This window comes from Chiloscyllium plagiosum, unplaced genomic scaffold (assembly GCF_037043375.1).
Source record: "Chiloscyllium plagiosum isolate Xiang-an unplaced genomic scaffold, Cpla_swu_hap1 HiC_scaffold_38, whole genome shotgun sequence".
In the NCBI taxonomy this organism is placed as follows: domain Eukaryota; kingdom Metazoa; phylum Chordata; class Chondrichthyes; order Orectolobiformes; family Hemiscylliidae; genus Chiloscyllium; species Chiloscyllium plagiosum.
Genome location: NW_028270176.1, coordinates 15848746 through 15867572, shown reverse-complemented (window position 1 = coordinate 15867572; position 18827 = coordinate 15848746). Strand labels below are relative to the sequence as shown.

General features: G+C 40.3%; 1 protein-coding gene across 1 annotated transcript; it reads right to left on the bottom strand.

The window, feature by feature from the left end:
• Positions 1-1785: 1785 nt before the first annotated feature.
• LOC148139002 (general transcription factor II-I repeat domain-containing protein 2A-like) lies at positions 1786-3131 on the bottom strand. Its single transcript, XM_087980819.1, has 2 exons — positions 3006-3131; positions 1786-2631 (listed from the first exon to the last, which is right to left on the bottom strand). The coding sequence occupies exons 1-2, from the start codon at positions 3129-3131 to the stop codon at positions 1786-1788; spliced, it is 972 nt and encodes a 323-aa protein (XP_087836945.1).
• Positions 3132-18827: the final 15696 nt, after the last annotated feature.

Sequence of the window (18827 nt, the reverse complement as noted above, 5' to 3'; positions counted from 1 at the left end):
ATGGAGAATAGGTCGTACGAGGATAGGTTGAGAGTGCTAGGCCTTTTCTCGTTGGAACGGCGAAGGATGAGGGGTGACTTTATAGAGGTTTATAAGATGATCAAAGGAATAGATAGAGTAGACAGTCAGAAACTTTTTTCCCCGGGTGCAACAGATTGTTACAAGGGGATATAAATTTAAGGTGAAGGGTGAAAGGTATAGGGGAGATGTCAGGGGTGGGTTCTTTACCCAGAGAGTGGTGGGGGCATGGAATTCGCTGCCTCTGGGAGTGGTAGAGTCAGAATCTTTGGTGACCTTTAAGCGGCAATTGGATAGGTACATGGATGGGTGCTTAAGCTAGGACAAATGTTTGGCACAACATCGTGGGCCGAAGGGCCTGTTCTGTGCTGTATTGTTCTATGTCCTATGTTCTATTCCCTATAGAAAGGTAATAGGCCAATTGGCCCAGCCCATCCAGACCGAAACAGCAACTCACCCAGAGACATTCCCTCACCCTTACACTTAACACTGACTAATGCACCTAACACATTGGGCAATTTATTTAACATTTACATCCTTTGACTGTGGGAGGAACCATTCGCAGTGAATGTGTAAACTGCATACAGTCACCAGAGGCAGACATCGAACGCGGGATCTTGACAATATGAAAGAGCAGCACTAACCACTGAGCCAGGTTTAAAGCGTTCTGCAGAGGTCTGCACTGTTCCATAAGAGACTGCATGCTCCCAGCCGGATTTATTTCATTGTTCCTATTTGGAAATTGGCTTGTTGGAATCGAAGGCGCTGACAACGAAGTGTTGTCGACTTTTGTTCTGGGTGTTTGATTCGACTGGTTTAAGCTAGGGGTGGGCAATTAATTCTCCCAAGGGGCTACATGAGAAATATGAATTGTATTGGAGTGCCAAACCAACAATAAGTTGAACATAATTCTGCTCAATTTAATTTTCTCTCATTGTAAAAAGTACTAAATTATATAGTTTTGCACTGAAACTTATAATCAAAAGAATAAGGATATTCCGTTACAATAAAGATATGAAATTTTGAAGTAGGTCAAATATAGAATAAATAAACTGTAAAAACAATAATTTCAGTATTTCATTTTATTTTTAACATGTTAGTCTCACAAACCAATAATGAATAGTTGTTTCATTATTGTTCAGTATTAGAAACAACAAACAACTCGAGACAAAAAGCAATAAGTGATTTTGATGATTTGCAGTTAATTTTACTTGTTTAGTGAGAAACATCCAGTCCATTTTGGGCTTGAACAAGTGCACTGAAATCTGGTTGAATGTCAGAGGTGGATATGTGAAAGACAGCTGAGAGGCGATTATCAGTGATAAAGGATCTGTATTTGGATTTGTTGAACTTCATCACTAAGAATATCTATTCACATATATCGGTAAAACCAAGGAGGACTAGAATCTTCTGAGTACGCCTCCTTATGTGTGGAAAGTTCTCCTCTTTGAGGGAAGGGTAAAAATCAAGCAGTGAAACTGACCGAAAGTACTATGCCAGGCGTGTGTCAGACTGCAGGTCAATGATTTCAAGCTGAACACCACTAGGTGCATTCTGGACATTGCACGTAAGTGGGGAAAAAAAAAACATGTGCATTTCATTCTCAAGCGTTTTAAAGTCTTGACATCGCCTTGAAAATTCATCATGCAGTGCTTCTAACATAGATGAGTACCTGTGGCGGTGATCAGCTGAAGTTACGGCTTCCTTCAGAGTTGGCAAATGGGTGAGAATGTTATCCTCCATTTGGATTGAGAGAAGCTGCAACTTTCACATAAACGCCTTCACCAAGTTGTATATTTCATGCACAAAAAGGCCCTTGCACTGCAGTTTCACATTTAGTTCATTCATAAGTGCAGTCACATCAACAGTAAAAACAAGGTCTGCAATCCGGTCTGCATCTGAAAGCTTTGGAATACCATTCCCTTGTTTCACACAGAAATCTTGAATCTCTTCTCTCAGATCCCACACACTTTTCAGCATTTTGCCCAGGATGAGCCACCTGACAGCTGTGTGGTAGCCTATGTCACGATGTTCAGTCCCATTTTCCTCCAAAAGTGCAACAAACTGCCTGTGATTCAAAGTTCTTGCCCTGATGAAGTTAACTATTTTAGTTAAAACATCAACTACATCGTTAATTTTTAACACTAACTTACATCCTTCCTGATGTATAATACAATGCAAAAATACCAATTTCTCTTCAGGGTCAATTTCTGTCACGTTATCCTGCATTCTCTTTAAGAGTCCAACATTTTTTCCCGTTAGATTTGGACAACCATCCGTTGTCACACCCGCCAGCTTGTCCCGTTTTAGTCCCAACGTGTCCAAACACGTATTTACCTCCGTGAACAAATCATTGCCAGCTGTTGTTCCTTTAATTGACTGCATGGCTGCCAGCTCGTCCGTGATTTCAAAGTCCGTAGTTATCCCACGTACGAAGATGAGTAGCTGGGCTGTGTCACGTACATCACAGCTCTCATTCAAATCCAAGGAAAGAAGGACAAAGTTGATCGCTCTGTGCTGCAGCTGAAGCTCCAGAATTCTCGCGATGTCCCCACTCCTTCTCGTTACAGTGCATCGGGAGAGGGGCACATTCTCAAATGCTACAATTGAATGCTACAACTCAATTGAAAATAAAGCAGCTTCAGTTAGAGACAAAAGAAAAGAGAAGAGGAAAACAAGTGCAAATTTTGAATCCCGATTAAAATCAGACCAAACAGAAAGGACAGAATAATTCTAGGAAAACAAAAAAAAAAAGAGAGGAGAAAGGAACTTCACAAATTAGCATATAGCAAGGAAAGTTGGTTTGAAAGGATGACGTTGAAGGCAGAAGCTAAGCTTCGTGAAAATGATAGTGTGGATGAGCAAAGCCATCATAGTCAAAGGATTGCTGGGAGTTTGCATAAATAAATACAAGTGTTGCCTAAATTTCTTGAGAATGATGTAAACGCAACTTTCATCGCAATTAAGAAGCTGGCTAAATAACTTACGTGGCAATTAACCTTACAGGTTTTGTTGATCCAAACTGAGCTTGTAGATTCAGAGAGTGACGTATTTGCATCGCTATCATGCGAGGTGTCTGGTGAATACGTTATGGTGAATAAAGCCACAGTCATTCCGATGAGATTGTACAAGAAACCTACAGTAATCGTTTCAGCAGTTGAAAGAGGGCAGCTGGTCAAACATGCGTTGAGTTTGAAAAGGTCAAACAAAATAATTTTGACAGATTGCAAACTGTTAAAAATAGATCAGACCTACGACACTCTTAAAGAAAAGATTATTTTGGAAGATTTCAAAAAAATCATTTCCTAATGTGGTGAGAACTAATTTAGAAAAGCAGCGAGTAAACATGACGAGTTTAGCAACTGAAATTGTTGATAATCATGAGATTCTCATAAATCAAAGCTTGCTCCCACCATCTATTTGAATCCAAGATGAACAGAAATTGGGGAAAAGAGAAATCCTCACGTGAAAAGGGAAAACCTAGATATCAGTATCTAGCTTTTTTTTTCGTTTTTCAGTAGTCTCGTTCGGAATTTAGAAAAGTGGAAATGAAGGTTAGGGCCGTGAAATTCTCCTTCTGCAGTTTGTGATAGTTAAGGGTCACGAGCAGTGTCCCTGCTTACTGTATCTGTGCGAAGTGCATCCAATTCCAGCTCCTCGAAAACTGCGTGAGGGAACTGGAGTTGGAGTTGAATGAAATTTGGATCATTCAGAAGTCGGAGGGGGTTACCGAGAGGACGTACATGGAGGAAGTCACTCCACAGGTAAAATAAGAAGGGAGATGGGTGACCATCAGGCGACAGAAAGGGAACAGAGAGGTGGTGCAGGGATCCCCTGTGGCCGTTCCTCTCAACAATAAGTATACCGTTTTGGATACTGTTGGGGGGATGGCTTCCCAGGGGTAAGCAACAGGGCACAGGTCTCTGGCAGACAATCTGTTCGTGTTGCTCAGAAGGAAAGTGGGATTAGGAGCAGAGCCTTAATCGTTGGGGACTCCATAGTTACGGGGAAAGATCGCATGTTCTGTGAGAACAAGTGATACTCACATTTGGTGTGTTGCCTCCCATGTGCCAGGGTTCGTGTTTTGATCGTGTTTTCGGTATCTTTGAGAGGGAAGGAAGGGGGGAGAGGGAGTATCACCAAGTTGTGGTCCACTTCGGCACCAACGACATTGTTAGGAAGAAAGTTGGGGGTTTAAGGCAGAAATTCAGGGAGCTTGGATGGTAACTTAGAGCTCGAACAAATAGCGCTGTTATCATTGGTTGGTTGCCTGTGCTTCATGCTCGCCAGTGACGATTAGGGAAATAGAGGAGTTCAACACGTGGCTATAGGGCTGATGCAGGATGGAGAGTTTTGAATTTCTGGAAAATTTGGGGTCTTATTGGGGGAGGTGGGATTTCTACAAACAGGATGAACTGGCGGTCTACCAACAACCTGGAGGGCTTGGTGGAGAAATTTGGGAATAGTTTTCGGGTGGGTTTAAGCTAATTGACCAGGGGAGTGGGAACTGAAACTGTAGTTCGAGTGTATGGGATGTTGAGAATAATGAAGTCAGAACTAGGATTTCTTGATTGCAAGAAGGCATTGGCAAAAACGAAATTGGTTTGCAGTGTGTCTATTCAACGCCAGGTGCATCTGGACTAAGGTTTCTGAACTTGCAACATGGGTTGGCACCTGGAGATTCGATGCTGTGGCTTTTTCATAGACATGGCTACAGCAGGGCCAGGAATAGTCCTTGCAGGTTCTGGGATTTAAATGTTTCAGCAAGAACAGAAAAAAATGGTAAAATAGGAATTAGTATGCCACTGTTAGTCAAGAACTGTATTACAGTTGTAGAAAGGACGTTTGAGGACTCTTCTACTGAGGTTGCATGGGCTGAGGTTAGAAACAGGAAAGGAGAGGCTACGTATTGAGACAGTTCTATCAGCTTCCAAATAGTTCCAGAGATGTAGAGCGTAAGATAACAAGGATGACCCTTGATTGGAGCGACAGTGACAGGGCAGTTGTTTTGTGTGTCTTTAACCTTCCAAATGTTGACAGGGAATACTGTAGTTCAAGTATTTTATATGGGTCCGGTTTTTTTGTCCAATGTGTGAAATAGGTTTTCCTGATATAGTATGTACATAGACCAACAAGGTCCGAGGCCACATGAGGGCTGGCATTTTGTAACAAAACAGGTCAGCTGTTGGATTTGGGGCTAGGTGAGCACTTTGATGATAGTGACCACTATTCAGTAATAGAGCCAGTCAAGAATAGCTGTTGGAAGTTTTGCGTTGAGTCAGAGGAGATAGAAAGCGTTAAATAACTGTTTTCGTCAGTATTCACACTAAAAAATAGAACGAAAACGTTGTCGAGCAGAATATTGAAGTAAAGGCTACTCAATTCGTTGGGATGCAAGTGCGCAAGGAGGAGGTGTTAGCAATTCTGGAAAGAGTAAGAACAGATAAGTCCCTTAGGCCTGATGAGATTTAGCCTTGGATGCCAGAGAAGCCAGGGAAGCGATTGCCGAGCCTTTGGCTTTGATCTTTATGTTCTCATTGTCGATAGGAAAGGTGCCAGAAGATTGTGGTAGAGCAAATATTGTTCCCTTCTTCAAGAAGGGGAGAAGAGACAATCCTGGAAATGAGAGAGCATTGTGCCTTACTTCAGTTGTGGGTAAAGAGTTGCAAAGGGCTAAATGGAAGAGGAGTTTTAACTATTGAGAAAGGAATAAGTCGATGAGAGATAGTCAACAAGGTATGGTGAAGGTTAGGCTGTGCCTCACAAACCTTATCGAGTTCTTTCAGAAGGTGACCAAACAGGTGGATGAGGGTAAAGCGTTGATGTGTTGTTCATGGATGTCAGTCTAGCGTTTGATAAGGTTCTCCACATTCGGGTATTGTACAAAGTACGGAGACATGGGGTTGCGGGCGATTTGCTGTTTGGAACAGAAAGTGGCGAACTGAAAGAATACAGAGGGTAGTATTTGATGGGAAATATTTAATCTGCATTCAGTTACTAGTGGGTACCGCAAGCATCTGTTCTGTGACCACTGTTGTTTCCAAATTCTATAGATGCCCTGGATGAGAGCATAAAGGATGGGTTAGTAAATTTGCAGAAGACACAAAGTTCGATGGAATTGTGGATCGTGACGAATAATTTTCTTGGATGCAGAAAGATAAAGAGAAGCTGCAGAGCTGGGCTGAGAGGTTGCAAATGGATTTTCATTATGAAAAGTGTGATGTGATTCACTTTCGACGGAGTAAGAAGAATGTGGAATACTGGATGAATGGTAAGATTCATGATACTGTAGATGAACAGAGATATCATGCTGTCTATGCACATAGATCCTTGAAAATTTCTGCCCAGATGTATCGGTTTGTTAAGAAGGCAAACAATGTGTTAGCTTTTATTTATAGAGGGACTGAGTTTCGGAAACATGAGATTATGCTGCGGCTGTATAAAACTCTGATGCGGCCACATTTGCATCATTGCATATGCTTCTAGTAACTGTATTATAGGAAGGATGAACATTATTTGGAAAAGGTTCAGAGGAGATTTACTAGGATTTGCCTGGTGTGCAGGTATGGTCTTATGAGGAAATGCCGAGGGACACGAGCCTGTTTTCGAAAGTTAGAAGAAGGTTGAAAGGTGACTTAGTTGAGACATATAAGATAATCATAGGGTCAGGTAGATTGGACAGCGAGAGCCTTTTTCCTTGGATGGCAATGGCTTTAAAGTGAGGAGTGATAGTTGTAGGATAGTTGTCAGAAGTAGTTTCTTCACTAAGAGAGTAGTCAGGACGTGGAATGCACTGCCTGTAACAGTAGTAGCCACGGCAATTTTAAGACTACTTAAATGGTCATTGGGTAGTCATACGGACAAGAATGTGATAGTGTAGTTTAGTTGGGCTTCAGATTGATTCCACAAGTGGGTGCAGCATCGAGGGCCGAGGTATCTGTCTTGCGCTGTAATGTTCTATGTTCTATATTCGATTATAATGGTAACAACACAATTTGCATAGGAAAGCCACGAATGGGAAAGAAATGTTCAAATGCTCCAGCGTTATTTCAGCAATAAAATAGGTGACATGAAATCACAGTTTTGCTGTGTCAGGAAAAACATTTGGAAGAGAAAATTTAGGAAAACAATATAAGCCAGTGAACGTTGTTGGAGTGGTAAAGAAAATTAACGTGGAAGCTATAAATATGCATCAAAATGTACAATCTGGTCGGAGGTTGGTTGTGGAGGAAGTGTCATATGTTCTAAAACCATTTCAGTATGAGGGTAAGGCTTACTCGCATAAGCTAGAGGCAGAAGATGAAGAGTTAAGAGTATTAAGAGATATACGACCATGATGATCTTTCTTGTTGAGAAAACAGGAGATGTTTGACTCAGAAAGACTTTTGTCAGAAAGACAACTGCTATCCCGTGAAATTCACGCGAAGAAAACAAGTGTTCAATTATGTAGCGTTCGGTGAGAGTGTCTAGAGAAAAGTGGGGACGTGGTGGTACAGTTACCGGTAGATCTCTTGATTAGTGAATGCAATTTGGCCATTGGTAATGATATAACTGATTCACAGTAACGAGTGCTACTCACTGTGATTGAAAAGCCAGGAGACAATTAGGGACCGAGGCATTAAAGAAATCATATCCTGGAATATTTTGTGACTGTGTGGTAATGAGATCCCAAAATCAACAGTTGAAATAGCAGAAGAAATCAAGCAACACAGAGAAGGTAAATTAGAATTGTGAGAGACCACATTTCATAAATTATTGAAACAAATAAGGAACCGTCGGAGTTCAACATAGGTTTCATTAGTTCAGAGAAATTAACTGAGCTACCGCAGAAATATGAAAAAGAAGCAATTGCATTAAACAATTCACAGAAGTAGAATCTACGTGTGTACTTATATGCGACTATCCGAGAAAGCGTTGATTTAATGTAAAAATGGAGACCATCACATATTCAGACAGGTGAGAAATAGGCAGAAGTTGATCAAGCCAGAAAATAAATGTTTTACAGAAAAGAGGTCTTGCATGTAACAAATGAGCTACCAATAGTTTATTTAGAGGTAAGAAAAACGCAAGCTTAAATATATTTTTTTTTGTGACTGGACTGCATGCAAATGTTGTTGAATTTTGCCAGATATTTCATACATATTTGGTCATTCAAAACCACAGTGAGTAATAAAACCCGCACGTTTAATCCATATTCATGCATTCGTGGAACCTTTAACATGAGCCTTAAATGATTGTGTTGGTCACCTACCGAAAACAAAAAGTGGGATTCAGTAATTTTTAAAACAATAATGATGTGCTCACCAACTTTCCAGAGAACATTCCATTATGTAACATCACAGCTAAATGGATTGTAGAAGATTTACTGAAAATTTTACGACACATGGATGACACACCGATCTGATCTAGGATCCACAGATACATCAAATTCATTCAAGGAGGTTATGCGGACTTTTGGAGTAAATAAAACCAAATCTAATGCGAACCACCCACAATTCCAGAGACGATAGAAAGTTGGCATCAAACTTTAAAGATCATGAGAGGGGCTCATAGTCAAGACTATCCAGGTAATTGCGATAAAGTAAATTCTATTGTATGGTAAGCTATCAGAGATGCACCAATTGAATAGCCCAAATTCGGTTGATTCGAATGAGCTTTCGGGCATGAACTGAGTGGGAGAATAATAATAATTAAACACAATTTGGTGAGCCAGAATTCTGACACTACGTATTTGAACTGTGTACAAAATTTAAGTGAATAATTCAATAGAGTGGGGTGGGGGGTGGATGAAGAGCATTTAAGAACATCACAGCATGCGATGAAATGGAAAGCAGACATGTATTCAAAAATGAATAATTCTTGAAAAGGATATAAAGCATTAATGTTACGTTCAGAGAGAGGTGAACCTTTAAAATTTATTGGAGGTTGATTAGATGTCATCACATTGAAAGGGATTTGAGTGATGTGAATTACATTTGAACGTATTTTGACAGTGAGAGAAAGAAAAACAAGAATGTGTTGCTACCTGCAATGCAGCATGTCGAACAAAATTCAGAGGATTCTGAATTGAAGTACCTCCAATTAAATGCGAAGTTGTCAAAAATTGGGGTAAACTATTGAATTACCTTCTGGAGAATATTCGACATAACATGGAAGAGTAGATGCTTCCTCATCGGAGGATGATTGGAAATATGCTCGAATTTTTTAAAAAATACGTGTCATAGATATAGGAAATGATGCTCCAATTAAGCAAAATCTATTTAGACTTAGTCTTGGTTAAGTTGGCACATGTTCAATAGGAAATCGACCACTTACTCCAAGAAAATATCGAAGTAAGTGGCACTGACTGCCATGCACCTACAGTAATCTTAACTGAAATAGCTGGTGCCAGTTGTTAAGTGGGGATATTACAAAGTCAGTGTAGTTGAAAAGTCTGTCTCCTATCCCACTCCACGTTTGCAAGACTCTATCAAAACGCTGGGATAAGAAAATTATATTTCTAAGTTTGACTTACTCAGAGGATACTGAGTCTAAAGACAATTTCATCTTTCCTAACAACGAATGGACTGTATTAACTTAAAATCATACCATTTGGTATGAAAAATGCGCCAGCCACATTTCAAACACTAATCAATAAAGTAATTTCTTGATTACTCAATTGTACAGTTTACATTGAATGCCTGATCATTTATAGTCACAAATGGAATGAACATTTGTAGCATTTTCCATAACAATTCGATAGAATTCAAGAGGGTGGGTTGAATATATACCTAGCTAAAAGTGCATTTGCTAAACTCTAAATCATCTTCTTGGGTCATTTTATCAGATAGAGACAAATGACCCAACAGAATATATGAACAATGGTTATTGTGGAGTTTCCCATACCCTCTACAAAGAAACCAGCCCTTCGATTGCTGTGATTTATTCGCTTTTGTCGGAAATTCGTACCTAATCTTAGCACGATGGCTGATCTACTCACTGAATTGGTACTGGAATGCAAGGAGATTTTCTCGATGGTAGACTGTCAAAATACATTTGACGACCTGAAAGCTGTGTTAACTATTCCCGCAGTATAAGCAACTCAAAGCCTTTCAATGTCACTAGCCTTGCAAGTAATGTATATATTGGTGCTGTACTCTCACAAGAACACAACGAGAGGATAGAAAGTCCTATTCAATATTTCTATAGGAAATCGAACTATCATCTGCAGAAATATTCGACAACAGATAAGGACACCTTGAGCATGACGCTGGCGTTACACCACTTTAACATTTATGTTGCCAGTAATGTGATGGAGACAAGCACATATACTGAACATAAACCTTTACAATGTTTGGAGAAATTTAATGCCAAAATATCCAGACTGTTTAAATGAAGCTTAATATTGCAGCAATTCAATTTGGAAACTTTACACATGGCAGGATGAGAAAACGTTATTGTCAATGAATTATCTCGTCATTTATGATAAATAGTGGGAATTTAGTTGGAGAAGTAATCATAACAACAAGGAAAGTAATAGTGCATGCTTCAATTTCATTGTCAATGTAATGTAGGTATGTAATAGTTCAGTAACAGTATGAGACTTAGGGGTTTTAATATGTATCCATCTTTACATATTGTTGGTTCGTTTTTAAGGAGGGAAGTGTTAAAATGCTGACTTTTCAATGACGTTATGATGTCCTTTCTTTTTCAATAGAGGTTGAAATGTTAGTGATGCCGAAATGGCTAACAGTCACTGCTTAGCCAACAAACAGACGTGGCCTTTACGACTTTTGTATAAAAAGAAAAACAGTTGTACAATGAAAGGGGAGTGACCAGTTCAGTAGTTCAGTATTCTTTTTCCTGGTTTTGTCTATTTTGTCACACAGTCAAAAACTGCTGGGGACCTGAGATTCAGCTACAGAGAAAGGAAGTTCCCGTACTTTAACAGATGTTTCTTACCTTAAGTTTCCCTCTGAAACCTTTCCCAACTATAAGAACGTGTGATGAAATTTGTCTTTTGCCAGGGGACATATTTATGAACGTTGTGGATATTAAAGCAGCTTCAGCAAGTTGTGATTTCGAGTTGGCTGGGTTTTCAAGTACTTAAGCTTTTGTAAAAGCTGTTTCGTTTTAATCGTGATTCAATCGTAGTGTGTGAATAAATTACGTTTTCCATAAAGTCGTGTAGCTTGGTTAGCTGCATAACTCCTGGAAAATCCACTTCACATCTATCTTTCAAGAAAAATCAAAGTTTTGTTCTGTCACAGTAGTATATTAATAACGAACAATTTGAGAAAATCTTCCACAACCCTTTACCTGTGATAGTGATTCATGAATTGGCCTCTAGGAATCTTCAGACAAATCGAATATTGTTCAGAAGTTCTGATTCCCACTTTTTAGTTCATTTAAGAGTGCTAAGCAATCAATTAATACCCTTTAGAAAAGGTTCCTCACATGCTGGGATGGGTAGTAAACGTGCTAGTTTTATTACTGCCTGTGGTTTTCCGACTACCTGACATGGCCAACGTGTCTGGCAAAGTTCAACTGCATCGTGAAGCAGTCCATGCAAGTATATTTCTTTGTATTGTAGCTTGAGTTTTATTTACCCCAACATGATGTCCTATTTGTAATATATACGCTGTCTACAACACCTCCTTTCCATAACCCACTCGCAATGCAACTTTATGAACTTCTGCACATTTATAGTCTGTCTCAATATGTGACGGTCTTCATTTCCTCATCGGGAGTTCACTTTTAAGAAAGAAGCATTCACGGATACACTCAGATTCCTCTTCTGTGTAGACTTTTTATTACAATCAAATTAGTTTTTCTTCTTTCTTTTGTAGCACAGTGAACTTCTCTGAGCTAACAACAATTCAAATTTGCCCTTAAAAAATAGACAGTTAAGGTCCAGAGTACTATCTTTAATTAATTTGTGGGAGTCTGGCATCGTCCATAACCGTTTGGGATTGCTTGACTCCAAATTTCACATTTTGTTCAGGTTTACTGGATTCAAAGGCAGCGAGTGGTAGCCGGTAGTGTATTTGATCCCGTGTCTAAAGTTCGATTGGTTTAGACAGTGCTTGGGGCAGTGATGGCTCTTTCAGTCACTATGAGCTTTCTGGGAGGAAGAGGTGCCTTTGAGTATTTTAGAAAAGGTGAGTGAAGCAAAGCAGTTGGAATTGGCCAGCAAACTGGAGCCGGGTTTGCCTTCATCTGTGCGGAAAGAAGAGGTAAACAGATCAATTTATTGGCACTAAATTTGATGGAAACGGCATCGCATTTTTTTTTTGAAATGGCTAGAATTCAATTGCAGATGAAGGAGCTCGGACATGAAAGAGAACTTAAACAGTTTAAATTATGATTATTTTCGCAAAGTGAATGCAATTATAAAGACTGATGCATATCCAATTCGGCTGTTGGAAGACTGTATTGTAAACGTGGGCTGAACAACTTATAATTCTTGCTCAGAGATTTCTGGCCTTTGCCTTTGTCAGAAAGAACGCATGCATTTTTGACTTTCGTAAGGCTAAATGGACCGAATTAGTTTGAACTCATGCCATTTCGTATGAAAAACAGTCCGGCCATATTTCAGTGTCTAATTAATAAGGTCATTGCCTGATTACCCAACTCAGTGGTGTATATTGATGACCTAGTGATGTTTTGTCACTCATGCAAGGATCATTTATACCATTTTATTCGGCTTGTTTGACCGACTTCAGAAGGCAGGCTTGGTGGTAAACCTAGCTAAAAGTGAATTTTCCAAAGCCCATGTCACCTAGGTGAGCCATGTTTTTCGACACGGAGAATTGGTTCCATAGGATGCAAAAATGAAGGTAATTGGCGAATTTCACATAGCATCAATAAAGTAGCGGTACTACGGTGCCTGGAATCAATGGGTTTTGTCGAAGGTTTGTGCCGAATTTTAGTAGTGTGGCTGCTCAGCTCACTAAATTTCTAATAGAAGGCAAGACGTTTTAGTGGACAGTGACTGTTAGGAGACGTTTGACAGCCTGAAGACTGTGTTAGCCCGGTATTAGCCACATAGAACAAAGAACAAAGAAAATTTACAGCCCAACACAAGGGCTTTCGTCCCTCCAAGCCTGTGCCGATCCAAATCGTCTGTCTAACCCTGTCGCCCATTCTGAAGGATCTGTATCCCTCTGCTCCCCAACTACTCATGCATCTGTTCAGACGCATCTTAATTGAATCTACCATCCCTGCCTCTAGTACCTTTGCTTGCAACGCATTCCAGGCTCCTACCACCCTCTGTGTGAAGTACTTGTTGTGCTTATCCCCTGTAGACTTTTCACCTCTCACTTCGAAAGCGTGACCTCTCATTATTGAATCCTTCACCCTGGGAAATTATTCCTATCTACACTGTCGACCCTTCATGATTTTGTAGACATCAATCAGGTTCCCCACACCTCTTTTTTCTAATTAATTCAATCCTAACCTACGCAACCTCTCTTCATAGCTAACACCTTCCATAACAGGTAACATCCTTGTAAAACGTCTCTGCACCCTCTCCAAAGCGTCCACATCCTTTTGGTAATGTGGTGACCAAAACTGCACGCAGTATTCTAAATGCAGCCGAATCAATGTCTTGTAAAATTTAAACACGATCTGCCAGCTTTGTACTCAATACGCTGTCCGATGAAGGCAAGCCTACCATCTGTCTTCTTGAACACTCTATTCACCAGTGCAGCAACCTTCAAGGTACAATGGACCTGAACTTCCATGTCTCTCTGGTCACCCTTTTTTGACCCACGACTCTTCTGTTTACTGTATAATTCGCTCTTAGAATTAGAGTCCCCAAAATGCATCATCTCACGTTTGCCTGGATTGAACTCTAGCTGCCACTTCTCTGCCCAACTCTCCAGTCTATCCATATTCTCCTGTATTCTTTGACAGTCCCCTATGCGGTCTGCTACGCCACCAATCTTTGTGTCATCGGCAAATATTTGATTATAATAACAGTGCCCTCTTCCAGACCATTTTGAATATCACAAACGAAAGTGGCCCCAGCACTAATTCAAATGGAACACCACTGGGCACCTTTCTCCATTTCGAGAAACTCCCTTCAACTACCATTCTCTGTCTCCTGTTGCTCGACCAGTTCTTTATCCAACGAGCTGGAACACTCTGCACATCATGTGATTTCACTTTCTCCATTAGTTTACTATGGGGAACCTTATCAAACGCCTTACTAAAATCCATGTTTCTGACATCTACAGCCCTTCCTTCATCTATCAATTTTGGCCATTTCTTCAAAGAAATCTATAAGTCGGTTAGGCACGATCTAAGTCTCATAAAGCCATGTTGTCTATCACTGACTAGCCCATTCTTTTTCTAAAAATAATTGGATTGAACCCTCAGTACCTTCTCCAGCAACTTTCCCACCACTGACGTCAGGCTCACTGGTCTGTAGTTACCCGGAATATCACTACTAACATTTTTATACAGGGGGAAAATATGAGCCCCACCATTCCTCCAGCACCTTACCTGGTTATAAGGATGATACAAAGATATCTGTCAGGCTCTCAGATATTTTCTCTCTCACCTCCATCAGCAACCTAGGATAGATCCCACCCAGTCTTGTGGATTGTCCATCATAATAACCTCTGACCGACGCAACACATCTTCCCTACTTACGTCAATGTGATCCAGAGTCATGAAATTTCTATGTCTATTGTCAACATTCATCATGTCCCTCTCATCAGTGAACACTGTTGCAAAGTAATCATTCAGAATCTTCCCCATTTTCTCAAGTTCGACACACGGATTTCCTTCCTGGCCTTTAGTCGTCCAATCGTTTCTCTAGTTACGTCCTTGTTTCTTATATAAGAATAAAATTCTTTGGGATCCTACTGTTGGCTAAAGGTATTTGATGATCGTTTACAGTCGGCTAGATTACTCGTTTAAGACTCGTCCTACCCTCCCGCTATTCCTCCAGGGCCAATTCTGTTCTTAGCTGCCTGAACATTCTCTACTCTTCCCTTTTCCTCTTGGCTAGTCATGCGATTTCTGCTGTCATTCACGGTTCACGAATCTTGCCTTTCCCATCCTTTGTTTTCAACGGGAAATGTCTACCCTGCACTATCTTCAACCTATCTTTGAAAGGCTCCCACATATCCAATGTGAACTTCCCTTCAAATAGCTGTGTCCAATCCACATTCCACACTTCTAACCTAATGTTGATTCAATTGGCCTTGGCCCAATTTACTACTCTTCCCTTCGGACAATGCTCATCTTTGTGTATAAGTGTTCTGAAAATTACAGAATTGTGATCAATGTTCCAAAGAAATCCCCCACTGCAAATATTACCACCTGTCCTGTCTCATTCCCCAACCCCAGGTCCAGTTTGGCCTCTTCCCTAGTCGAACGATTGATGTACTGCTCTAGGAATCTCTCCTGGATGCATCTTACAAATTCTGCCCCATGCAGATCTCTGGCACTAAGTGTATCCCAGTCAATGTTGGGTAAATTAAAATCCCCCATCACCACCACCCTGTTGCCTGTACATCTTTCTATAATCTGTGTAATTATTTGTTCTTATACATCAAGCTCCCTGTTTGGAAGCCTGTAATTCAGACCCAACAATGTAAATGCACCCTTGTTATTTCTCAGCTCCACCCATAATGCGACACTACTCAAGTCCTCCATAGTGTCCTCCTTTAGCACAACCAAGATATCATGCCTGACCAGCAATGCAACACCTCCCCACCTTTTACTTCCCTACTTGTCCTGTCTGTAACGTCTATACCGTGGAACGTTTAGTTGCCAATCATGCCCTTCCTTCAAACAAATGTCTGTGATTGCAATAATGTCATACTCCAGGCACGAATCCAAGCCCTTAGTTCCTCTACTTTACTCACTATGCCCCTTGCATTAAAGTATGTGCAATTCAGGCCACCAGTTCTTTTGCATTCATCTATTCTCTGCCAACACGTCCCCTTATTAATGCTAACTTCATGATTCTTACACTTTCCTTTTTCCACCTAGATGTCTACTTGTCTTTCTAACTGGTTCCCAGGCCCCTGCCACATTAGCCTACAAACTCCACAACAGCAGTAGCAAAAATTCCCCCCAGGATATTAGTACTAGTCTGGTTCAGATGCAGACTGGCCAATTTGTAATTATGTGTTAGATCGAGAAAATATGTTTGTCAATGCATTATCAAGACCGTAACGATTGACGGAGGGATTCGGTGGTATGAAAACTCCAGACTGAAGGTGAATGCAGTCTGCACGTTTTCACGTTTATAGTAATTGAATGTATATATGTATTTTAAGGTATTAACCACAGTTTTTTTTTTGGTTTTGAAAAGTGCAGCCATCTGTTGATATTGTTCGTTCATTTTTTTTGTAAGGGGTAGGGTTCACAATGATGGTCTTTTTGTAGGGTTACTGTTGCCTTGAGATTTTTTTTTCCAGAGAGGTTGTGATTGCCCAAGCTCCAACTCGGCTGGGTATGAAAAGTTTTTTGGGCCGTTTTTGTTCACCTCGAACAAATAATGTCTCAGACCTAAGGCTGTCTAGTCTCAAAAATATCAGTATAATCAAATGGTGAGAAGACAGCTAGCTGAGTCGCTTTCCTTCATCTCAGTGAGAACTTTTGATTCAGTTCAGCAGCTACGTGTGTGGAGAAACTCTGCTAGCGCCCTCCCTTCTACTGTCATTCTGACTTCGTAGTGAGTAAGACTTTTGCATCATTTTTATTTTTTGTGAGAAGTGGTCGGTTCATAGGGATTTTTGCAAGTATTTTAGGAACAGCATCATTAAGTCTAGATGGTTTTTCGGGTTTTGCGAAAGGATAAGCTATCTGATAATCTATATTCTGTTCTTTGTGTTTCATTCCGTAATTTCATAAGCAAAGTCTGGTTGTTTAACATTTGGCAAACGAATTGGCTAATGCATTCTCTGAATATGCATTTACCGAAACAAATAGCAAAATTACCGCCTGGTTTACGTGCTTAACAATGTTTTGAGTGGTTGGGCCGGGGCAATAACACTTTTCATGCACAGTCGGTGTCACCCCCACGTATGATCCAACTACATCATTACCAAGGACAAACTGCAAATTCAGAACCAAGAATTTCTCTATTGCTCCGAGCACCACTCTACTTCTAATCACTGCACTCTCCAAACTCACTTGTCAAAAATACAATACCGTTCTTCTCACTAAGAATTCTACACATTCACACCATTCCTGCAGTACACCATCTGTATTCGACAGCTCTTCATCTCTCTCCATCAAAGGTTTACTCACTCCTTTGTCTCCAAATTTTAAATTCGCCAACTTCTTCTCCAAGCATACCGGAGTGAACTTGAATAATGCAAGCAAATTACTCAAAGGGTTCGTGTATTTCCTTCTCAAACAAGGCCTGATCTTTTTGAACATTGTTTTGCAGATTTCTGATTTCCATTGTGCTTTATATGTTCAACATTATTTACCTGATTGGTTTCCTTTTTCGCATTTTGTTAAACCATACTTATTACCTTCAATGAAACATAATTTTCCACACCACCTAAGGATTTCTCATTTCTCCAGCTTTAATCTGTTACAGATTGAAATCATTTTACAGAAGCCAAAGCTTGATTTTTAAGTGAACTCGAAATCATTTGCCATTTCCGCTGCTGCAGTCTTTACTTTCTGTTCTTTGTCATGGGTCCTCGTGGCTTCAGGAATGAATGCTATAAACGTTTCCAAAATAGTCATGTCTCTCACCGTCGACCTTTGTTTTGCTCCCTTCAAACTGTCTTGACGTTTGAACATCTTCCTATCTTAGAATCCTAAATACACACACACACACGCACGCGCACACAAACACATGCATGCGGACACACGCACACACACACGCACGCACACGCACACGCACACACATGTAACCAGATCCCCAACAGGCTAATGGCTACAATAGGATTACTCTCTGGTACTGTGTTCATCCTGACGCCATCACTCTTCTCTATCATTCCTATTTTAAAGTACTTGTAGTTATTTTGGTAAGTTGATTTGCAAGCATTTCGTTTCCTGTCCAGGTGACGTCTTCAGTGCTTTGGTACCTGCTGTGAAGCACTGCCACACTGTGTCTTCTGCAACTGTCAGACAACTAGCAATCCACATTCATCAACATCAACGAGCCATAAATCGCCACGAACAAGATGTTGCTGTTATCCATGTTCACAGCTGACAAGAAACACAACTTCGACTGGGACTGCAGTATGATCTTTTATCGAGCAAAATTGAGGACAGTCAGAGAATTTCTCGAAGCATGGCGCTCACACACAGACCCCATCAACAAACACATAGATCTTCAACATAGAACAATAAGTAATGGTAACCACTAGCAGCAGTAATGGAACCAAATAATTTCCAGATGACACAGTGTAGCAGCTTTTACCAGGATGCTTTATTGCACTAAATATGTCATCTAGGAACAGAATAAAACATCTGCAGATCAACTTCCCAGTTCGGCAAACATTCTCATAACTACGGCAACTGGCACACGAACTACAAATCTTTATGCAAACTTTGATCCCCAATTTTAAGTCGAGTTTGCATTTTCAGTTCTAATCTCCGCAGTTCAGTAATTGTTCTCCTTATGTCTTTTTATTTCCTGCTAGGTGTTGTTGTCCTTTTCTTCTTCCTCAGCTATCAGTCAGAAATCAAACTTTGTCATTTCATTTCTATTTCTAATATTTCCCCTGCCTGCTGTTCAAACATTAATTTTAGTCATTTTCAAAGATTCTGATGACATTTATGGCAATGGTTAAAGTAGAGCTGGCCTGCGATTATATCCATTTCTGTTATCAGGCAACGGCAGC